Here is a 21742-nt window from a genome sequence, read left to right on the forward strand (position 1 = left end):
CGTGGTGTCACAAAGACTGTGGCGCAACTGAACGACCAGCATTTGTACTTACACCTGGAAAAGTTGCAGTTTTAAGGGATCTTATAGATTCAGAAACTGAGGTGCAAGAGAGGATAAGTGCTTTGCCCAGGTCACACGGCTGGTAAGTGAAGAACCTGGGTTCTGATTAAGGACATGGGATTCTAACACTGACCTCAAATGTGCTGCCTCACTTTTTGAAGTCATTGGCATCACTGTTGGTGGCATATCCTACAGTAAAGTGTCAAGCTTGTAACACAGTAAATTCATGCTCAGCAGTTTCTGTGTTGCCTCCATGTTCATCTCAACGCCTGTGTTTTATGGGAAAGTGTTGGCAAGATTTCAGAGCTTGTTACGTTCCTTTACATGCCCTGTCTCCGCCAATATGCTGCCGTTTCTGCTTCTCCAGTCTTCAAGCCCTGTTTGGCACGCAAGTGAGCGGTGTGGAAAAATTGAGAGCCGAGACAAGTTACTGTCCATTTCCCACCCACCCTTCGTCTCCTCCCGCATCCCATAACCATCCGCTTCCCGAAGGGAGCTGGCATACGGGATGAGACAGAATCTATTGTCTTGCCAGAGACTTCGTTTCTTCTCCTGGCAGTGCTGTGAAACCAGAGCTGTGATGCCTTTCAGGGGGTTTAAATTCCAAGGGATTCATTTTCTGAAACCAAGCTTTGCATCTCTCAGGGAATTTTTCCCCTCCTTTGAATGTCATAGAGGCATGCGAGTGTGCTGGCATTCCCACTTCTCCCGAAGAACAGACCTCATTTTGTTGGAGGTTTAATAGTTTTTCCTCCTGTGTTAGAGGTATATTTACCTTTTTAAATTTATGTGCTCCCTTTGTGTCAGTGTTATGTATTTGGTATGTTTTTATTCCATGTACCCTGTGAAATCCTAGTGTTTAGCTGGGCTCTTACTTATTGGTCCAGACTTGATCATCAAGAATCAAGAAAACCTTCAGCATTTCTGTCTCAGAGTAGAGCTAGAAGTAATAAGCTCTGGAGTTTCCCACAGTTCCAGTTTCCAGAGTCTGTAAATGGTGATGCTTACCTCAAACTGGGGAAGGGCCATGAAACACCACGTCCTGGTGTTCCAGAGTCAGACAGCCTGGGCGCTTTCCCACTCTGTCATGTATAGGTTATATGACCATGAACATCGTTCACTGTTTCTTCTTTCCTTTCTGGACTGGTAAAGCAAATGATTAGACATCATTCACTATTTCTAATCCCACAGTTTCATCATCCGTAAAATGAGAGTGGTAGCCATCTATTTTGGGGTTGTCATGAGGCTCAAATGAGATGCCTCACAGTAAAGTGAAAGTTGCTCAGTCGTGTCCAACTCTCTGCGACCCCATAGTCCATGGAATTCTCTAGGCCAGGATACTGGAGTAGGTAGCCTTTCCCTTCTCCAAGGTATCTTCCCAACCCAGGGATTGAACCCAGGTCTCCCGCATTTCAGGCGGATTCTTTACCAGCTGAGCCACAAGGGAAGCCCAAGAATCCTGGAGTGGGTAGCCTATTCCTTCTCCATCAGATCTTCCTGACCCAGGAGTCGAACCGGCGTCTCCTGCATTGCAAGCCGATTCTTTACCAACTGAGCTATCAGGGAAACCAAAGTACTTAGTAAATCTTGACTATTTTGACATCACATATTAAATTATTTTACATCTTCTTTAAAAACTTTTTTTTCTTTTCCATTTAAAATGGTGATTTTCAAGCACATGAGTTTTGTGTTGGGAGGGGTTGATGAGTGGGCTGGGTTGGTGAGGGCAGAGGGACCTGGGGAACCTTGGGGATTAACTGTGACTTACGCACAGGGCTACTTCCTGACTTCCGTTTCCATACAAGTCAGGAAACTGTGACGAATAAGGTAGGAGGAGAAAATGAAAAGCTGTTCCTGCAAAGGTGATTGGATGCAGGGTAGAAACACTAAGATCCAGGCACCTTCCTAAGACCACAGCTTAATGCCCAAGTGTGATATTGTGGAAATAAAAAGTCAGCCTTAGGAAGATAGTCTTTCCTGTTGTGTCTCTTGGTTGTCAAATCTTAATTATGGCCTGTTGTGGACATTTTGGCATTAATATCCTGATGACACTGGGACTGCAGGAGTCCCATTCAGTCTCCTTGAGTTCCCATCCATGTGTATTCCATGTGTTTGTGTGCATTTCCTGCCCCGCACTGTTACATCTGGCAAACAGCTGTTGTCATATACGTGGTGATGGGTGTCCATCAGTGATATGGGTGAGGTTGATGGGGGAAACCTTGGAAATCCCAGAGCATGAAAAGACTAAGAAGCATGAGCAGCCAGAATAACAGGCCGTTTCGTATTCAGCCTCCTCCTGGTGAAGCTGAAGTTAGGTCCTGAAGTTAGGCTTTTCGTGTAAAAGCATATGAATGTAAATGTAATTCATGCCACTGAATTGTACACTTAAAGATGTTTGAAATGGCAGATTTCATGTTATATTTTACCAGTTTTTAAAATTTAACAGTGTAGCATACCAAAACCCATTGTATACCTCAAATGGGTGCATTGTTTAGTACATGAATTATTGGGCTTCCCTTGTGGCTCAGCTGGTAAAGAATCTGCGTGCAGTGAGGAAGACCTGGCTCGATCCCTGGGTCGGGAAGATCCCCTGGAGAAGGGAAAGCCTACCCACTCCAGTATCCTGGCCTGGAGAATCCCATGGACTGTATAGTCCACGGGGTCGCAGAGAGTCGGACACGACTGAGCAGCTACACCACCACCCCTCTGCTTCTAATGTCTCTATTTTCCCCGAGTTCTTGTTTTTCTTTTTGTTCATTTGTTTTCTATTGCTCATGCTGAAGATGTTCTTGAAATGTCTGATTCTAGGATCTGTGGAAGCTCTAAAAAGCTGATCAAAAGTTTTTTGCTTAAGAGAAGCTTGTAACCCAGAGGGCTTCACTGTAAGGTGATGGGGCTTCACTGTAAGATGGTGGAACTTCACTGTCAGGTGATGGGGCTTCTCTGTCAGGTCATGGCTGCTGCTGCTGCTGCTAAGTCGCTTCAGTCGTGTCCGACTCTGTGCGACCCCATAGACGGCAGCCCACCAGGCTCTGCCATCCCTGGGATTCTCCAGGCAAGAATACTGGAGTGGGTTGCCATTTCCTTCTCCAGTGCATGAAAGGGAAAAGTGAAAGTGAAGTCGCTCAGTCGTGTCCGACTCTCAGCGACCCTATGGACTGCAGCCTACCAGGCTCCTCCGTCCATGGGATTTTCCAGGCAAGAGTACTGGAGTGGGGTGCCATCGCCTTCTCTGGTCAGGTCATGGAGTGGCAAGTAAACCACATGGCTGCTAATGTTTGGGTCGCTAGAGGGGGGAGAAGCTGTAGAGCTCATCATTCAAAATATAGGCTCTAACTGCATTTCCCTCTATTCGGTACCTATGTTTCCATGTCCAGAGCTTTAGTTTTTTCAGAGAATCAACCTCCCTTCTGTAGCTTGGGTAAGGAAGAAGAGTAGTTTTCTGGCTGAGTGGGCAGGTGATGGGAACACATATGCCCTGAGTCTGTCACTGCTCCTTACACATATTTTAGCTGTGTTCACCCTCCTCCTCTTACCTCATGAAGTCCCACCGAGCATAATCCCTGGGCCACTGTGGGGCTCACAGTTGGGACTTGCTGGCCGTGTTGCCTCGCCACCCCCTTTATGGCACCTGGGTTGCACCCCTCACCCTTCTGCTCTGTCACCGCTTCTCCAGCCCCTTTCAGTCTTTCAGGAGCATGTTGATGCTGCTCATCGGCTACTGTCTCTGTTCCCATTTCATTGTCTGGGCAGATTTATATTTTATATCTATTAATTGCTGTTTTAGTGGGTTTGGTGAGGGAATGGAGATAAACGCATGTGTTTACTCTGCCATGTTTAACGAGACATCTCCTCTTAGCTGCAAAAATTCTCTGCTCCTTTTTTTAAGGGCATCAGAGCCAAACTCAGTTAAAGAGCGTCAGTGCAGATTTTGAGGTGGGGAAGACTTTGAACAGTTGCTTGCCTCTTGGATTGGTCATGGTAAAAACTACATCAAGTCTCCCACGTTCAGGTTTATTGGTGATGCTGAGAAAGAGACCAGCACCATTGTTACTACATCCTTCTCTGACCCACATTAATCTGTTCTCTTGCAGAAGTGGGGCAGTGTGAGCAACCCTCTCTTCCTCCCCCTCATCCCCCCACAATCTCAAGGTTTCACGGCCATCGTCCTCACCTACGACCGAGTGGAGAGCCTCTTCCGGGTCATCACCGAAGTGTCCAAGGTGCCCAGCCTGTCCAAGCTGCTGGTCGTCTGGAACAATCAGAATAAAAACCCTCCAGAAGGTAAGAAGAGTGGAGAGACGGTGTGTCCGGAAAGGCCCGGTTTGGACGTTTGTGTTTGTCTCAATGGGATCGAGTTTATTGGGTGGACAAATGCTTTGCAGCCTTTGTCTCAAATGAATTTTCCTGCTTTGTCAACAGTAACGCCATTCCTGAGGCATCATGACCCTGGTTTTCTCAGTCATCTTGTCCTTGTTCTAGGGTGGCCTGTTTAACTCTAAGCCCAGGGCATGCTCTGTAGCCACAAGTGTTTGAGGGCTTAGGAATCAATAGGATCAAAGGCCATCAGCCTGGGGAAAACAGATCTCAGCTTCCCTCAGCCCTCTCAGCTGATTTGTTTACATGAAAAGTCAGTTTAAAAGGCATTAGTTTTCTCCTTCCTTATCTCGGCTCTGATACTGTGCTCTTCTTCAAAAAGGACGGCCTCACCTCTGATAGGCGAAGTCAGCAAAGCGTGCCCTCCCAGGTTTGAATCAGTTCCTTAAAGTGAGCCCTCGCTGGAAGTTCCCACCGGCTCCTCCTTAATCACTCTGTCCCTTACCTCGGCCACCCTATAGCCTGCTGACTGGCAGCTCGGGCTGAGCCTGTTTGGTTCATTGGACTTGTTTTTAATTCAGGGCTCATAATGCGCGTCCCACCTGCATTTCTCATTCAGTCCGTCTATTATGGACCCTAATCCCAGGGACTTCAAAGTTCCTGCCCTTTATAGCCTATTAAAGCCAGGAAGTTTCTGATGGACTAGAGCGAGGAATGAGTTTGAAGTCTGTAATGTGCACCACTATCACCGATAAGGTCTAGTTTATTGCCTGACAGTAGTATCTGCACTTTTTATGGCTGTTCCCATTTAATTGGTTATACTGAAGTCGGGATGGTCAACCTTGGAAACCCCAGTAGTAGATCCATAGTCTGGGCTGGGAGAAGAATGTACTTCTGTCTGTGAGGCACATCAGGATTTAAATGCCCTCTTGAGAGTTCTAAAATTTTCTCCTTGGTGGGACTTTTGTTCTCTGCATCAATACTTGCTTTTTAGATTCAGGGAGCCGCAGTTTAGTAAACAAAGTAGCTATTTTACAGGAAGGCCCATAGTATGCCCTGAAGCACACTGCGTTTATTATCGTTGCTGTTATTATCATCTTTTGTGCCAGGTTTTTTCTCCCAATATTCTTGGATTTTTGTTTTGTTTGTTTGACTCTCAGTAAAGGGGACAGGAAGGGGTAGAAGAAAAAAGAGGATGTTGGCACCTTCTCAGAGGGAGAGAGGACGAGACTGATGGGAAGCGGGAGGAGGAAGAGGCCAAGGGGACAGAAAGGGACAGCAGGGTGGGTCATCAGAGCCCCAGATCCACCCAGAGTGAGGTGGATTGGACGCACTGCATTGCTGATCTGTGTCTTCATTCATAAAGGACGGGTTGTGTTTCAGAAGGAAGGCTGCATGTCCCTTATCGGAGCTGAAACAGCCATGTGTCATATCTGCAGTCACCCCTCTGCATGCTGAGGTCACCAGCTTCCAGGGCAGGAGCCCCCCACCTGCACCCCACCCTCCTGCTCAGACAGGCAGTGCTGGTGCTAAATGCAGAAGAGGTTTCTCCTTAGAAACCCGGGTTGGCCACTTTGGGCTTAAGGTGACTTATTTATTGCGACTTTGAGTCACTTCTTTGGGGCAAGTATCGCTGCAAACTGAGAAAAGAGAAATCTTTTTCTTCCTTCTTGGTCGAAGGTCCTGCCTACATTGCAGTCACTAAAAGCAAGAGCACAAACCTAGGTTCTGGAGTTGGGTGTTCAGTTTTAATTTTTGGTACACCCTACCGAAGTGTAGTGGTGTATGTCGTGACCAAGAGTGTAGTTTATTTTTGAAATATTTTGGCTCTAGAGAGGAAAGAGAGCCCTCAACTGATGAGGCCCAAATTTTGACACATTCAGGGGCTGGGCCAGCCTTTTTCTAACAGTGGTTTTTAGGTCAGGGCTCTGGCTCTGGCGTTGTGGTTGTTTGGGGAGAACATGAACCATGTTTAATCTTCTGTGGGGTGTTTGTTCAGTTGGTAAATGGGGCTGTCAGCTCTGGCCCTCGTGCCAGCAAAGGCATCTGATTTTTCATGTACGGCATTAGTAACATATATATTTTTTAAAAGACAAGTCCAAGGCTTTGAAATATTAGAGGCAAAAGTGATGTTTTTCACTTTCTCTACATTTACTAAAATAAATATTGTGGTTAACATGTCTGCTGCTGGGAGGATTAGTGTAGGCAGAAATCCCTCCCCCCCCCCCACTTTTTTTTTTTTTTTCACTCTCCAGCCCAACCAAATAGTATTTTCTTTTTGGTTACATTTAAGTTTAAATTGCTGGGTTTGAAGTTTAAGTAAATACTTAGACTAGGCAATAGAAATTTCCAGTGAGCTTTCGTCACGTTGGTTTTGAGCTCTGTCAGACGGAAAGGCGAGCCACTGCCCTCCTCCGACCCCAGCTGTTCAGTCTCCCTGCTTGATGGATATAGAGGTTGTTAGGCTGGGCCCCTGGCCTCAGCCTGAAGGAAGCTGTTACATCGTACATTCAGATAGGTTTAACTCAGCCTTCTGTTTTAACTGATTTCAGTTTTTAAATTTGAATTGATCTCAAGGAATTCCCCTATGGCCACCCCAGCTTCAGATTGCTACTGCCACAGTTCTTAATAGGCAGGATGGGATTGGCTGAGCGTTTCAGGGCAGTCCATCAGGATGGAGGCAACCAAGAAACAGAAGCAGGAGCGCCGCCCTTCCTTCACGCTGAATTCTGAGACCATGGGGAGTGACCGTGGGGACCAGCTGTTCACCAGGCAGGTTGAGGACTCCTGGAGGGAGCTTGAGATTTGTACAGAGATAACCTGACGGTTTATTTTGTGAATCTGTGGTTGTGTTTGACAGTGATCCCCAGGATGGACTTGGGGTCATTGTCAGACAACCTGAACATTTCATAGTACCTTTGCCAAGTTGGAGAATTCTCCTGGCTCCCATGGCTCCTGGCATCCCACTTGGAGAAAACTGTTAATCAATACACGTTTTTGAAAAAAATCCTTAACACAAGGAGTTCTTTTTCTCCTTCAAGTTGGACTAAAGCGCAAAACTGAAAAGTTATCAGGTCAGTTGGCTCAGCTGTTTGTTTTTCATAAATTTGGCAATGTTTTTGAGAAATCTTATTTTTCAAACTACTTTGTATGAATGGAAGGTAACATTTCTGTTTTGCCAGCTACACATTCGCAGGATAAGACACAAGCTACAGTTCACGCAGTTCCATTTAGAATTTTAAAAAGTAAGAAAAAGACCCCGTCTAGGCCAAGCAGTGGTGTAAGAACCCGAAGGTCTCTAGCTGTGAAACTGTTTCCTTCTGCATCCTAAGGAGTCACCCCATATTATTCTGTCTACACCTCTTCAAAATGTCAGAGGCAAAGTGAGGTTTGTCAGACTTTACAAGAATCCATTTGTGAAGATCCCTGGCTAAGAAAGATCTCTTGGAGGAGGTAAATAGCAACCTATTCCCATATTCTTTCCTGAAAGCCCAAGAAAGTTGGGTCCCCTCCTTAGAGGCCTGTTCTATTTGAAACTGTGAAAACAAGAAACTGGGAGTTCTGCTTGGAGTCCTTCCTTGTGGTCATGATGGTTCATAGGGAGCTGGACTGTTGAGATGGCGACTCCTTTTACCAAAGCTGCCTTTGGCTCTCCAGGCCCAACTCAAAACAAGAAAAGGTAATCACCTTTCCAAGAAAGCCACGATTCATTCTACATTTCCATCTGTACCCATTTGGCTTTCCTCACTTGCTAAAACTTCCCTGTCAAAGACCTTATCAAGGAAGGTTGTTTATAGACATTGTCTTGAGTAATTTTCTGGCTATACATAGGCAAAGAATGTGGAAAACTCTCTGTTGAACGTGTGGTACACACTCCCTGGGTGAGAGTCCCTCTCATCCAGGGTAGGGGAACGTCTACACATCACACAAGGCTAGCCTGTTTTCTAGGCTCTTTCTGTATTGCAGAAAGAGGGGTTGTTTGTTGCCTTGTGAAATTTCCTTGGCAAGAGTTCCATGTTTCTTTGTTCTGTTAGCAAGTTAGGTTTTTTCAGTTCTAGAGGATTAATGGAAGGGTTTCTGTTTGTCTCAAAGTGGACTTTGAAGATAAAAGCTGAGGACATCCCACTAGACTGTCAGAGTAATGTACGAGATCTAACGTGTGCCACTTTGCCACCACTACTTAGGGTGCAGAAACATCCTTTGGTCTGTAAATAGGCACAGACTTGCAAGGGAAAGCACAGCCAACATTTGGTGGAAGTCTGCCACATGCTGGGCACTGCGCTGCTAAACGCATTCCTGTTCCTCCTCACAGCTTGCCACAGGTAAAGATGGTGTTACTATCCCATCTTCATAGTCAAAGAAACAGGTACAGAATCACTGACTTGTTCAAGATCACATGGCTGATAAGGGATACAAACACCTGAGGTGTGAAGCTCTTTCCAAAGACTGTTCTTTCTGTGAAATGTTACTGTCCATACAGTCCTCAGAGGTATTTGTTTGGTCTCTGAAGTTAGTACATTTCAAGTCCAGTTCAGTTCAGTCGCTCAGTCGTGTCCGACTCTTTGCAACCCCATGAATCGCAGCACGCCAGGCCTCCCTGTCCATCACCAACTCCCAGAGTTTACCCAAACTCATGTCCATCGAGTCGGTGATGCCATCCAGCCATCTCATCCTCTGTCGTCCCCTTCTCCTCCTGCCCCCAATCCTTCCAAGCATCAGGGTCTTTTCTAATGAGTCAACTCTTCACATGAGGTGGCCAAAGCATTGGAGTTTCAGCTTCAACATGAGTCCTTCCAATGAACACCCAGGACTGATCTCCTTTAGGATGGACTGGCTGGATCTCCCTGAAGTCCAAGGGACTCTCAAGAGTCTTCTCCAACACCACAGTTCAAAAGCATCAATTCTTCGGTGCTCAGCTTTCTTCACAGTCCAACTCTCACATCCATACATGACTACTGGAAAAACTATAGCCTTGACTAGTCAGTAGAAGGGCACATAGTGTTGCTGAAGGCATTTCATTCCATCAGAGCATTCTTACCTATTTTGAGTCTGAATCAGTTTCCCTGTAACTTTCAGCCAGACATCGGTCATGGTTCTAGCTTCAGAAGCCATAGACAACAATTCACCTTTTCATCTGAGAACCCAGGAGCCCTAGTGTGTTAGTCAGAGTGTGGGTGGGAGATAGAAACCACACAGCAACTTGAACAGGAAACGTTCAAGTGTTAACTAGGCATTGCCAACTAGGACTAGGAGATTGGTGACTAAAGGGTGAAAAGCGCTCCCAGGATTGTAGGAAATCACCTTGGGGATTGAGAGCCCCTCCCCCAGCTCCGTCTGAGATTCAGACCCACTGCATGGTGAAACTGCTCAGGTGCCACAGGCTAAGACTGGCACACAGGAAACCAGCAGCCCCTTTGGATACCCACGGAATTCAACAGGAAGCCATCCAGGGGGTGTTATTGGACTCAGTGGGGTACTGGCGAGGGCTTCAGTTCACTCAGAACCATCTGAGGGCAGAACCTCAGCTGAGTTGCTGCTGAAGGTATCACAGAACTTGCCAGGAAACTGCCTGCAGAGGAGCTGTCAGACTCCCTGGGAAGCCCATTGGGATGTCTGTAGAACCTACTGGGAAGCTTCCCTTGGAGTTGCCGCTTACACAACATGCTGGAGAGGGGTGCTGCTGCCTGCTGGCCAGGTACCAAAGGAGCGAGTAAAAAAAGGCACACCTGAACCAAGAAGCAAAGCCCCTTACCTCCCAGTATCCCTCCAGCGCCCTCTACTAATAAGGCTTAATGTCGTGTCAGCGGGCAAAGGGGAAATGGTGGTGGGGTCAGCTGCCAGTATCACCCACAGGACAACGAAGGGTGATTTGAAGCTGAGAGGCAGTGCGTGACAATTGACATGTTCAGTTTAAGAACCCTAAAGAGATCCTGGATTCCAGTACCTGCACCATCCTCATCAGCTCCTCGTATTTCCCAGTTTGTTGTTACTTCTGCTGTAGTGTGAAAGCGTCTGTGTGTTAGTCGGTCAGTCGTGTCTGACTCTTTGCGACTCAATGGACTGTAGCCTACCAGGCTCCTCTGTCCATGGAATTCCCCAGGCAAGAATTCTGGAGTGGGTTGCCATTCCCTTCTCCAGGGAGTCTTCCCGACCCAGGGATTGAACCCTGGTCTCCTGCATTGCAGGCAGATTCCTTATCGTCTGAGCCACGCCAGGAAGCTCTATTGCAGTACCCAAATCTAAATACAAGATCTCGTACAGAGGTTCTCAAAGTGCAGTTTGGGGACTGCGGAGCATCCCCGAGGTCCTTTCACAGGGTTGGTGAGGTTGAAATTCTTTCTGTGAGAATGCTGAGTCACCCTGCTTTCCCACGCTTATATTTTTCATATGTGAATATTGGGGTTTTCCAGGGGCTGCCCGACATGGGATGACATCACCACTCTACTGGCTGATGGAGTGTGTGCTCGTGTGTCCTGGGGTTTTAAAGTTTCCTTGGTTTACATTCAGAATATAATAAATTGTGTGTGTGTGTGTGTGTGTGTCCCATGTAAATAAAACCTCTTTGGGGATCTCAACAGTTTTTAAGAGCACAAAGGAATCCCGACACCAAAAAATTTGAGAACCACTCGTCTAAAGATAACCACTGATCTAGTTAGAGCTATAACTTCCTTCACTTTTAGGTATTACAATTTATTCATGTTTTCTAAGGATTTAGATTTATGACAGGGATTTCTTTTATTTAACTGGAAGAGAGAATGGGAAGCAGAGAAGAATAAGGATGATTGTTTTTGTTCCAGATCCAAAGAAACATGACATTTTCAAGCTGCAGTAAATGGTGCAGGTCCTATTTGGTCTTTGATGCTAAACAGACTTAGATTCAAATACTAGCTGTATCATTTAGCCCTAACCCCAGCCAACGTACTTAACCTCTCTGAGCCTTGTGAATCCTACTTTGTAAATAATTTCTGCTCCATAGAGTTGTCAGGAGGATGAATGACAGTGCCCCTATAAAGTATCTGGCGTATACTGGTTGCTTAATGAAGGTTACCTTCTCTCTCTCCACTTATTCTTACCCTGGGAAGAAGGGACCTGCCTAAGAACCCCATGGGTAATGCAGAACTCACGTCTCCAGTCTCTAGTCCTGTGCCTATCCATGTATTCTGAAGATATTTTTTGATTATGTTATTATGGACCAGGTTGATTATTGATTAAAAGGCACTGTCCCATTGGATCATTTCCTTGGTCTCCAGTCCTTTCCCAAACATGTTTTTTTTGGAGTTGAACACATTTTTAGGCCCTAAGCTTTTTCAGGCTCTGCCAGTGTTAGTTGCTCAGTTGTGTCCGACTTTTTGTGACCCCATGGACTGTAGCCTGTCAGGCTCCTCCGTCCGTGGAATTCTCCAGGCAAGAATACTGGAATGGGTAGCCATTCCCTTCTCCAGGGGATCTTCCCAACCCAGGGATCGAACCCGGGTCTTCTGCATTGCAGGAAAACTCTTTACAGTCTGAGCCACCAGGAGTTTTAGGCTCTAGGCTTATTTAGAACTTAAGGAATATCTTCTTTATATATATATATATATAGGAATATCTTCCTTAATTATAGGGCCTCTTACTTTCGCATGTCTCTTCCAAGAACCTAGGAGCACCCCAACACTGTTTTACCTGGACATATTGTAAATTTTGCAGAAGTAAGATATTTTATCTGACATCTCTTAGAGCACCCTTTTTCCTCCTGATTTTCCCTCTGTCACACTTCTCCTTCTGTATGATGACTCTGGAGTGGCCACAGGTATTTTGGGGCTTCAAGACTCACAAAACTAGACCATCCCACAATTATGTGTTGGGCTTCTGGAAGCAATATGATAACCTTTTCTGTTCTTATCTGAGAAATGTTGCGTGAAGAACAAACTGCACTCTGTAAAGAACCCTGAGGTCTGTGGACATGGGTCCTGTAGCAAAGAAGTGTTAATTTCATGCTGTGCTAAATGCAACACTTAAAAATGAGGAACCTGAGGTCGAATTGCTTCAGAGTAGAATGGGAAAAATGTAAGGCGAGTCAGAAGTTCGTGTGTCTTCAGTATACCAGAAAATCCCATGTAATCGGACCTAGAAATTTGATATTTACTCTGTAAATTGGTCATGATGAGAGACCAAACCCAGGGAGTCAGGAGAGAGCAGCTGTTGAGGAGTGAGGTGCTGAGTTAGGAGAGCTAAACTCACTGAGGGCCACGGTTTTGTGAGGGTGGCTTTGGCAACCTTGGGAGCCGTTGGTGATGGAGGTGGGCACTCTCGTTTTCTCTCAGCATGTATGTTTCCCAGAGGGGCTGCAGGCAAGTTTGGGGCTGAGTGCACACACCTGGAAGGATTATGCAGAGGTGGTCAGGTGGTTGAGTCCTGGTGTTCAAACCGTGGGCCTGAGAACGAGGCAGGCAGAGCTCGTGCCTCCTCCTGTCCCTGTGACCTTCATTAAGTCGTTTGGCCCCCCTCCGCCCCTCAGTTGTGAGGTGGAACCTGTTTGTGGATTCTGGTTAAGACAGCACTGAGCATCAGTAGTGTTGTAGGGATGTAGAGAGAAGAGAAACATGTATAATATATATTCAGCTTTCAGAATGTCCTCCTAGAGTTGTGTATGTGGTCCCCCCCCCCCATATTCTTATTTATTTGCTTTTGGCTGTCCTGGGTCTTCATTGCTGTACAGCCTTTTTCTCCAGTTGTGGAGGGCGGGGGCTGCTCTCTAGCTGCAGTGCGAGGGCTTCTCCTTGCAGTGGCTGCTCTTGTTTCCGAGCGTGGGCTCTAGGGCGCACAGGACTTCAGTAGTCGCAGCATGTGAGCTCAGTAGTTGGGGCTCCTGGGCTTAGTTGCTCTGTGGCGTGTGGGTTCTTCCTGGATCAGGGATTGAATCCACATCCCACGCCTTGGCAAGCTGATTCTTTACCACTGAGCCACCAGGGAAGCCCTGTGCCTCTGGCTTTCATGAGAGTCACATTTAAGTTGATTCTTTTGTTTGATTTGTGAGACACAGCGTTCACCAGTTTATCTTTTCAAAGAAGTTAGAAGAGTCATAAATACCTTGCTTTCTTTCCCTTTTTCCAGATTCTCTGTGGCCCAAAATCCGAGTTCCATTAAAAGTTGTGAGAACGGCTGAAAACAAGTTGAGTAACCGCTTCTTCCCTTACGATGAAATCGAGACAGAGGCCGTCCTGGCTATTGATGACGATATCATCATGCTGACCTCTGATGAGCTGCAGTTCGGTTATGAGGTAAGGAGGTCTCAAATGGTGCGTTTACATATTTAATATTTATTGCCCATTATTGCTTGTCTTTGCTGATATGGAGGGTTCTATTTCATTCTCTGTCTTTCATAATATAGAGGGTTATATTTCATTCTCTGAAGTTGTGATTTCTACCAGCACGCAAAAACTGGGCTTGGGAGTGTGGGTCACGAAGCTGTTCTTCAGAGCTTCGGGAAACCCTATTCCAAAATGACAGTTGCGCTGTCTGCCAGTTTGGGGGACACCCAAGGAGAGTCCCAGGGGACGTTTTCCAAAGAGCATCTATGAGATTCAACAAGCCGTTTACTGATGTCTCCGTGAATAGCACTACCCAGACTCACGCAGCTGGACATGGCCACAATAAAAACATCAGTAAGTGAAGAAGCTGGCGACACCGACAGACAGAAAGCAGAGCCTGCTGACGGCTTTGTTTCTGCGTTTAAGTGCACAGGCTGGCTGCCTGTCTTTGGGGAGCAGCATTCTCTATCACCGTTCATTCAGTGAGGCTGATGGATTAGGCCGGGTTCAAGGGTTAAGTATGGAGACCAGTAAAGGTCTCCCCAGGGGAAAGTGCTAGAGCCGAGGCCTGGTGAAAAGCATAGGAATTGATGTGTCCTGTCAGGGAGGATGTCCGCGAGGTGCGTGACGGCGACAGGCAGAGGCCTGGGGCTGCGGGGGGCGAACTGGTGATATCAGACCCAAGCAAAACAGGGTGTGCATGTCAATTAGCCACAGCCGGCACCAGGGAAAGTGGGGGAATTTATCCCCCATAGTCATCCTGCTTTGGGGAGAGGGGTAACCACCTTCTTTAGTTGACTCAGGATCTGTTAAATTTGAGGTTCTAAGAAATCATGAAACTTTATTTAATGAAGCCATATTTGGTACATGTGTTTGTTATAGAAATTTATTTTCTAAGCCTTAAAAGTGGATTTTTTTTTCTTATTTTTTAAAATATCAAAGTAAGATAACACATTTACAGGAGACTTGGAAAATACAGAACAAAGTTACATATAGTTCTGCTATATATTACAGTTCTTTTTCTAAAGTGGGTAAATTAAGATTTTTAGTTGGAGTTTCAATATCAGACTTTCAGAAATTAATAGAATGAATATACAGAAAAGTAGAACGATATAATAGACCTGAAAGGCACCATGAACCAATTCAACATAATTAAGATTCATAAACAATTTTCACACAATAATAGGATACAAATTCTGTTCAAGTTCCCATAGACTGTAAACTAGGAGACATTGGAACATAGCCAGGGACATAAAACAAGGTGCAAAAATCTCGTGGTCTAAAGGTATTGAAATCATAGAGTCTATTCTCTTACCACTGTGGAATTATGTTAGAAATCATAGTTTTAAAGATATGAAAATAACTCACCTATTTTCCAGTGCAATATGACATTTACCAAGAGATATCTTTGATTTTGCCTTTAAAAGCCTCAATAAAGTTAGAAGACTGAAAAACAACAGTTATTGCAGAAAAGAAAGCATTTAAATAAGAAATTAATATCAAAGATATTTTAGAAAACCTCATGTATTTGGAAATTCAATGTCCACTAAAAGTGGATTTTGAAGGGAAGAAATAGGAATTCCCCCCTGCAGCCACCAGCACCAAAAATTAAAAGCTCATATTCCCTCAGGTGTAATCCCATGCACTGTAGCGTACGAAGCTCCTACATCCATGGAATTTTCCAGGCAAGAGTACTGGAATGGGTTGCCACTTCCTTCTCCAGGGGATCTTCCCGATCCGGGGATCGAACCCAGGTTTCCCACATTGCAGGCAAACGCTTTACCCTCTGAGCCACCAGGGAAGCCCTTTTTTATATATAGATATAAATAATTTAACATATATGGAAATATATATATATAATTATATATAATGCATATTATATGTAAATAACTATATATCAGTTCAGTCGCTCAGTTGTGTCTGACTCTTTGTGACCCCATGGACTGCAGCACGCCAGGCCTCCCTGTCCATCACCAACTCCCGGAGTTTACTTAAACTCATGGCCATTGAGTCGGTGATGCCATCCAACTATCTCATCCTCTGTCATCCCCTTCTCCTCCCACCCTCAATCTTTCCCAGCATCAGGGTCTTTTCCAATGAGTCAACTCTTCGCATAAGATAGTCAAAGTATTGGAGCTTCAGCTTCAACATGGGCCTTCCAATGAACACCCAGGACTGATCTCCTTTAGGATGGACTGGTTAGATCTCCTTGCAGTCCAAGGGACTCTCAAGAGTCTTCTCCAACACCACAGTTCAAAAGCATCAATTCTTCGGTGCTCAGCTTTCTTTATAGTCCAACTCTCACATCCGTACATGACCACTGGAAAAACCATAGCCTTGACTAGACGGACCTTTGTTGGCAAAGTAATGTCTCTGCTTTTTAATATGCTGTTTAGGTTGGTCATAACTTTCCTTCCAAGGAGCAAGCGTCTTTTAATTTCATGGCTGCAGTCACCATCTGCAGTGGTTTTGGAGCCCCAAACAATAAAGTCTGCCACTATTTCCGCTGTTTCTACATCTATTTGCCATGAACTGTTGGGACCAGATGCAGTGATCTATGTTGAGCTTAAAGTTCAACATAATGTATATTATATATAAAATATACTTATATATATCCATTGAGTATAAAAGAAATTGCTGTGAAATAGGCTGATATGTGAATACCCTGGTCGATATCATTACTGGCCAGTGAAAGGCATGAAAGTAGCTAGTAAAACATAGACTCATCTTCCTGGATTTATTTCCATTCATAGAGATGTGTTTCCTATCATCACACCTAGGGTGTTGGGTGATTTTTCATACACTATCATCCCCTTTTTTTTAAAAAAAGCAAATTACTTATTTCTCTAGCCAACTCATGGCAAAAAGACCGTTTTTTTTTTCTTTTTTTCCTGCCAATATTTTCTCTCTCCAGTGCATATAATGGCTATATGCATGTGTTTTTGTGGTGAAAGGAAGGTAGGAAATGGGAACATTTCAAATGGGGAAAGGTAGCCAAGATGGACAGAGAGCTGCCTCTTTGATATTTTCAGTTGGTCTAAATGAAGTCTGATAAAAGAAAGGTACCCTGGATGAATTCCTTTCAACCGGGGCTTAAAATCTTGGGATCTCAGGTATATTGCAGCCTGAAATCTCTTTCAACCTTTAGCTCATTTAGAGTGACAAAAAATGTACTGATGAGAGGAAGTGCAAAACGCAGAGGGACTGAGTTTGAATCTTCATCTCTTTCTCTGATGCCCTGTGTTTACTCCATGTTACCTCTGAAGAAGTCAATTGTGTATCAAGAGGTAGGGTGCAGGGACACCCTTCATCTCTCGTAATGGGGGTCTTCTCCAGATGCTATGAAAGGAATAACTTCCCTAACTACCATCTATGTGTTGCTTACTGTGTTCCTACCAATTTGCTGGGTGTTTACATACATCAATGGAGATCAGTCCTGGGTGTTCATTGGAAGGACTCATGTTGAAGCTGGAACTCCAATACTTTAGCCACTTGATGAGAAGAGCTGACTCATTTGAAAAGACCCTGATACTGGGAAAGATTGAGAGTGGGAGGAGAAGGGGACGACAGAGGATGAGATGGTTGGATGGCATCACCGACTCAATGGCCATGGGTTTGGGTAAACTCCGGGAGTTGGTGATGGTCAGGGAGGCCTGGCGTGCTGCGGTTCATGGGGTCACAAAGAGTTGGACATGACTGAGCGACTGAACTGAACTGAACTGAGTGATCTTTTCCCAAACCTCCTAGGCAGTTATTGGGTTTTGTTGGGGTGTTTTTTTTCCTTTCTTTACTGATACTAAGCAAGATTAGATGACTGGCCTACAGTCACATAGCTAAATAAGTGGAAAAGTTGGGATCTGAATCCAGGTTTGGGTGGCACTATATTGTCTTCCTTGAGGATTTTACCATGTCAGAGACTACTGGTCCTCAAAAGTAGTCCTCAGAACCATCTGTCTATCACTTGTCCATCACTAAATTACCGTGGTACTAAGGAAAACAAATTTATTTCTCAGGCATCCCTACCACTGGTGCTTTAGGGTGCTGTTGTAAAGTTATCTCTTGCATAGTAATTAATACTATGAAAAAAGTTAGTACTGGACCCAAGTTTGTATTCTGTCACCAAGGACAACTTATGTAATCTCTCTGGGTTGTAGTTTATTCTTGCACAGAATGGTGCTGACAGTGTCTGCTTCACTGGGTTGTCATGTACATTAGATAAGACTGTAGCGCCGCTGCACGGGCAGCACTTGGTAAGTGCATGTTCTGGCTGGTGGGCTGTGTGCTCTGCTCGTCACGAGACGCTTCATCAGCTGCTCTACCACGACTGCTGCCATCCTTCTCACGATCCAGTGATTATGGGGAGGGTTTGGGGTTGTTTTCGTCATTCAGAAGGGACAGTTCTCTTCCGGGGGGGTACCCAGTTTTGTGTTGAATCAGAAGACAGAAGAGGATGGTACTCCTAAATCCTGTTTTTTATGCCAAAGCCTGGGATTATTTTCATGCAGACTTGATGGATTAAGAGAATAAACAAATCAGTTAATAAAAATTTATGCCCTAGGGGGGTTATGTTGGAGCCCAGAACTACTTCTTTGTCACAGTTATCACTGTGTGTTAGGATTATGTCTATCTTGTTGACTGTTTTTCATCCTTCAGCACTCAGATCAAAAGAAGCTTTCAGAAAGTCTCCAGACTAGAGCACTCAACCTCTTTGTAAGCAAATAATTGTGAAGTGTGTTGTTTAGTGTCTGCTTTTCTTCTAGAATGTAAGCCCCATGGGGACAGAAATATGGCTGTCTTATTCATTGCTGTATCCTCTGTGCCTAACCCAGCTCCATCCATTCAGCAGTTAGTAATATTTGATAAATGAACAAATTTTCATTACCAGCATGCACATGAAAGATAGCAGACAGATTATTCTGGCCTGCGTGCCTTTCTACTTTACTGTGATCCATAACCTAGATGCAACCATTTTAGAAAACAGTTTGGAGTTTAAAATGTTGAATATAAATCTACCATGTGACCCCACCATTCTTCCCACAGAGATTTACCCTGGAGAAATGAGACATGTATACATAAATACTTGTACGCTAATGTAAGTTTTAGTGTTTGTACTTGCAGCTTTTATTTGTAAAAGCCAAAAACCGGAGGAAAAAAAAATCTTATCAGAAGTTGAATGAATAAACTAATTGTGGTGTATCCATACAGTAGAGTACTACTTAGTAATAAGTAGATGAGCTATTGATATGTACAACATAAATGTATTTAAAAATAATTATGCTGAGTGAATGAAGCAAGGTAAAAAAGAGAACATATTTTATGATTTCATTTCTAGAAAACACAAACTTAATCTTCAGTGATTGAAAGATCAGTGGCTGCCTGGAGAAGGGTAGGGCAAGTCAACTTAAAAAATTTAGTAAAATGTGTGCCCCGTCGGTTCCATGAAAGCAATAAAACATTGCTCAAAGAAATTGAACAGCTTCATAAATGGAAAGATGTATCATACATCTGAATCCGAAGATTCACTATTATTAAGGGGTAAGTTCTCCCCAAACTGATTTATAGATTCAAAGCAAGCACAGTCAAAATCCCAGAAGGCTTTTTTAAAAATTGAAATTGACAGCAGTTCTAAAATTGAAATGGAAACACAATGGACATGAAAAAGCCAAAGCAGTTTTAAGAAAGAAGGACAAAATTGTAAGACTGCCTTATTTTAAGACATATAAAGCTAACATAATCAAGACTCGGTGGTATTGGTGTAAACTTAGACGTGTAGATCAATGAAACAGAATATAAAGAGTCTAGAAATAGACTACATGTGTGGTCAATCAGTTTTCTGCAAAAGACCCAAGTCAATTCAGTAGAGGTGGAATAGGCTTTTCACTAAATAGTGCTGGAGCAATTTGATATCCATATGTCAGTTCAGAATAGATCTTGTCTTAAATGCAAGAACTAAAATTACAAAAACTTCTTCAAGGTAACAGTGAAAAAAGTTCTAGTGTGCCTGAGCTAAGCAATGATTGTTTTTTTAAAGTAAGAGACAAATAGCATAATTTATAAAAGAAATCATATTGGATCTCATCAAAATTAGCAACAGTTAAAAAGACACTTCTAAGAAAATAAAAAGGCAATTTATAGACTGGGAAAAATATTTTCAGTATATATAAAGAACTATTCACACCTCTATAATGAGAAAACAAGTCAATTAAAAATGCACAAGTGATTTGAGCAGTTACTTCATAAAAGAAAATATAGAGGTATAAACTAATATATGGAAAAACTCTCTACTTCATAGTCATTAGGGCAATTCTCAGTAAAAGCACAATGAGTTGTCATTATATACCCACTACTCTGACTAAATAAAATTGAAAATACTGACAGTGCCACACGTTGATTAGACTGTGGAGCAACTTAGAACTCTCATACATTGTTGGTAAAAATGTGAAATGGTACAACCAGTTTGGAAAAATGTTTGACAGATTCTCATAAAGTTTAAAAAAAAATGTTGCACTTTTCTATGACCCAGATTCCAAAAGAAATTCATAGCCTCACTCATAATATAGAAAACCTAGGTACATCAACTTGCAAATGGAGAAACAACATGGAATACCTATGCTGTGAAATATCATTCAGTGATAAAAAGAAATAAACTACTGATATATCCAACAACATGCATAAATCTCAGAATTGTTATATTGAGGGAATGAAGCCATGTGCAAAAGCCTACTTACTGACTTGTTCTGTGCGTAAAATTCTAGAGTAAGAAAAACTGTTGCCAGGGGTGAGGGTGGGCCTGACAACAAAGAGCAGAAGGAACTTTTCACTTGATGGAAATGTTCTATTATGATTGTGATGATGTTATACGACTGTGTACTTTTATCAACACAGACTTTGAACTGGTGATTTTATTGTAAGTAAATTATTTTTCCAAATCTGAAGAAAAATTGTGGGATGCAGCTAAAGTAGTTCTTAGGGGAAATTTATAACAGTAAATGCACATAATAGGAAAGAAGAAAAGGTTAAAAGCAGTCACCTAAAGTTTGTTCTATTTTAAGGAGCTAGAAAGAGAAGAGTAAGTTAAACTCAGAGCAAGTAGAAGGAAAGAATAAAGATAAATGCTAATAAAATCAATGAACTAGAAAACAGAACAACAGAAAATTAATAGACCCCAAAACTGACTTTTTGAAAAAATTAACAAAACTGATAAATCCCTAGCCAAACCACTCACAACAAAGGAACACAACTTATCATTATCAGGAATGAAAAGGAATTAAGGAAGAGTTGTCGTTATAGATCCTACAGGCATTTAAAGAGTATTATAACAAAGAAGGGCTTCTCTGGTGGCTCAGATGGTTAAGAATCTGCCTGCAACACAGGAGACCTGGGTTCAATCCCTGAGTGGAGAAAATCCCCTGGAGGAGGAAATGGCTACCCACTCCAGTATTCTTGCCTGGAGACTTCAGAAAGATGACTGCCAGAAAACTAGAGCTCATCAATGAATTTGGTAAATTTTACCAAATTTTGCAGGATACAAAATTAATACACAGAAATCTCTTGAATTCCTGTGCACTAACAACAGAAGATCAGAAAGAGAAATTAAGGAAACAGTCCCATTTACCATCACATCAAAAAGAATAAAATACCTCAGAATAAACCTACCAAAGGAGGCAAAAGACCTGTAGTTAGAAAACAATAAGATACTCTTGAAAGAAATCAAAGATGACACCAACAGATGGAGAGAGATACCATGTTCTTGGATTGGAAGAATAATATTGTGAAAATGACTGTACTACCAAAAACAGTCAACAGAGTCAGTGCAATCCCTATCAAATTGTCAGTAGTGTTTTTCACAGAATTAGAACAAAACTTTTACAGTCTGTATAGAAACACAAAAGATCCCAAATAGCCAAAGCAATCTTAAGAAGAATGGAGCTGGAAGAATCAAGCTCCCTGACTTCAGACTATATTACAAAGAGATGGTCATCAAAACAATGTGGTACTGGCACAAAAACAAATATTGATCAGTTCAACAGAATAGAAAGTCCAGAGATAATCCATGTACCTATGGTCACCTAATC

At 43.4% G+C, this 21742-nt stretch overlaps 1 protein-coding gene and 1 long non-coding RNA gene across 8 annotated transcripts in view; one reads left to right on the forward strand and one right to left on the reverse strand.

The window, feature by feature from the left end:
• The window catches only part of EXT2 (exostosin glycosyltransferase 2), a 146552-nt gene that overhangs the window by 83310 nt on the left and 41500 nt on the right, over nucleotides 1-21742 (forward strand). For all 7 annotated transcript variants that reach the window (XR_014069652.1, XM_081544998.1, XM_081544995.1 and 4 more), the window contains exons 9-10: nucleotides 4155-4344; nucleotides 13471-13637. Coding sequence is in view for 6 of the 7 variants with exons in the window: in XM_081544998.1 (XP_081401124.1) it covers nucleotides 4155-4344; nucleotides 13471-13637 (357 nt within the window). In the remaining variant the exon portion in view is untranslated. The remainder of the gene's footprint in view (nucleotides 1-4154; nucleotides 4345-13470; nucleotides 13638-21742) is intronic.
• LOC145527304 (uncharacterized) lies at nucleotides 17805-20451 on the reverse strand. Its single transcript, XR_014069655.1, has 2 exons — nucleotides 20396-20451; nucleotides 17805-18173 (listed from the first exon to the last, which is right to left on the reverse strand). It is a non-coding gene; the product is annotated as an uncharacterized LOC145527304 (long non-coding RNA).

The sequence above is a fragment of the Giraffa tippelskirchi genome, chromosome 11, assembly GCF_054371585.1.
Source record: "Giraffa tippelskirchi isolate mGirTip1 chromosome 11, T2T-mGirTip1v1.2.pri, whole genome shotgun sequence".
NCBI classification, from domain to species: domain Eukaryota; kingdom Metazoa; phylum Chordata; class Mammalia; order Artiodactyla; family Giraffidae; genus Giraffa; species Giraffa tippelskirchi.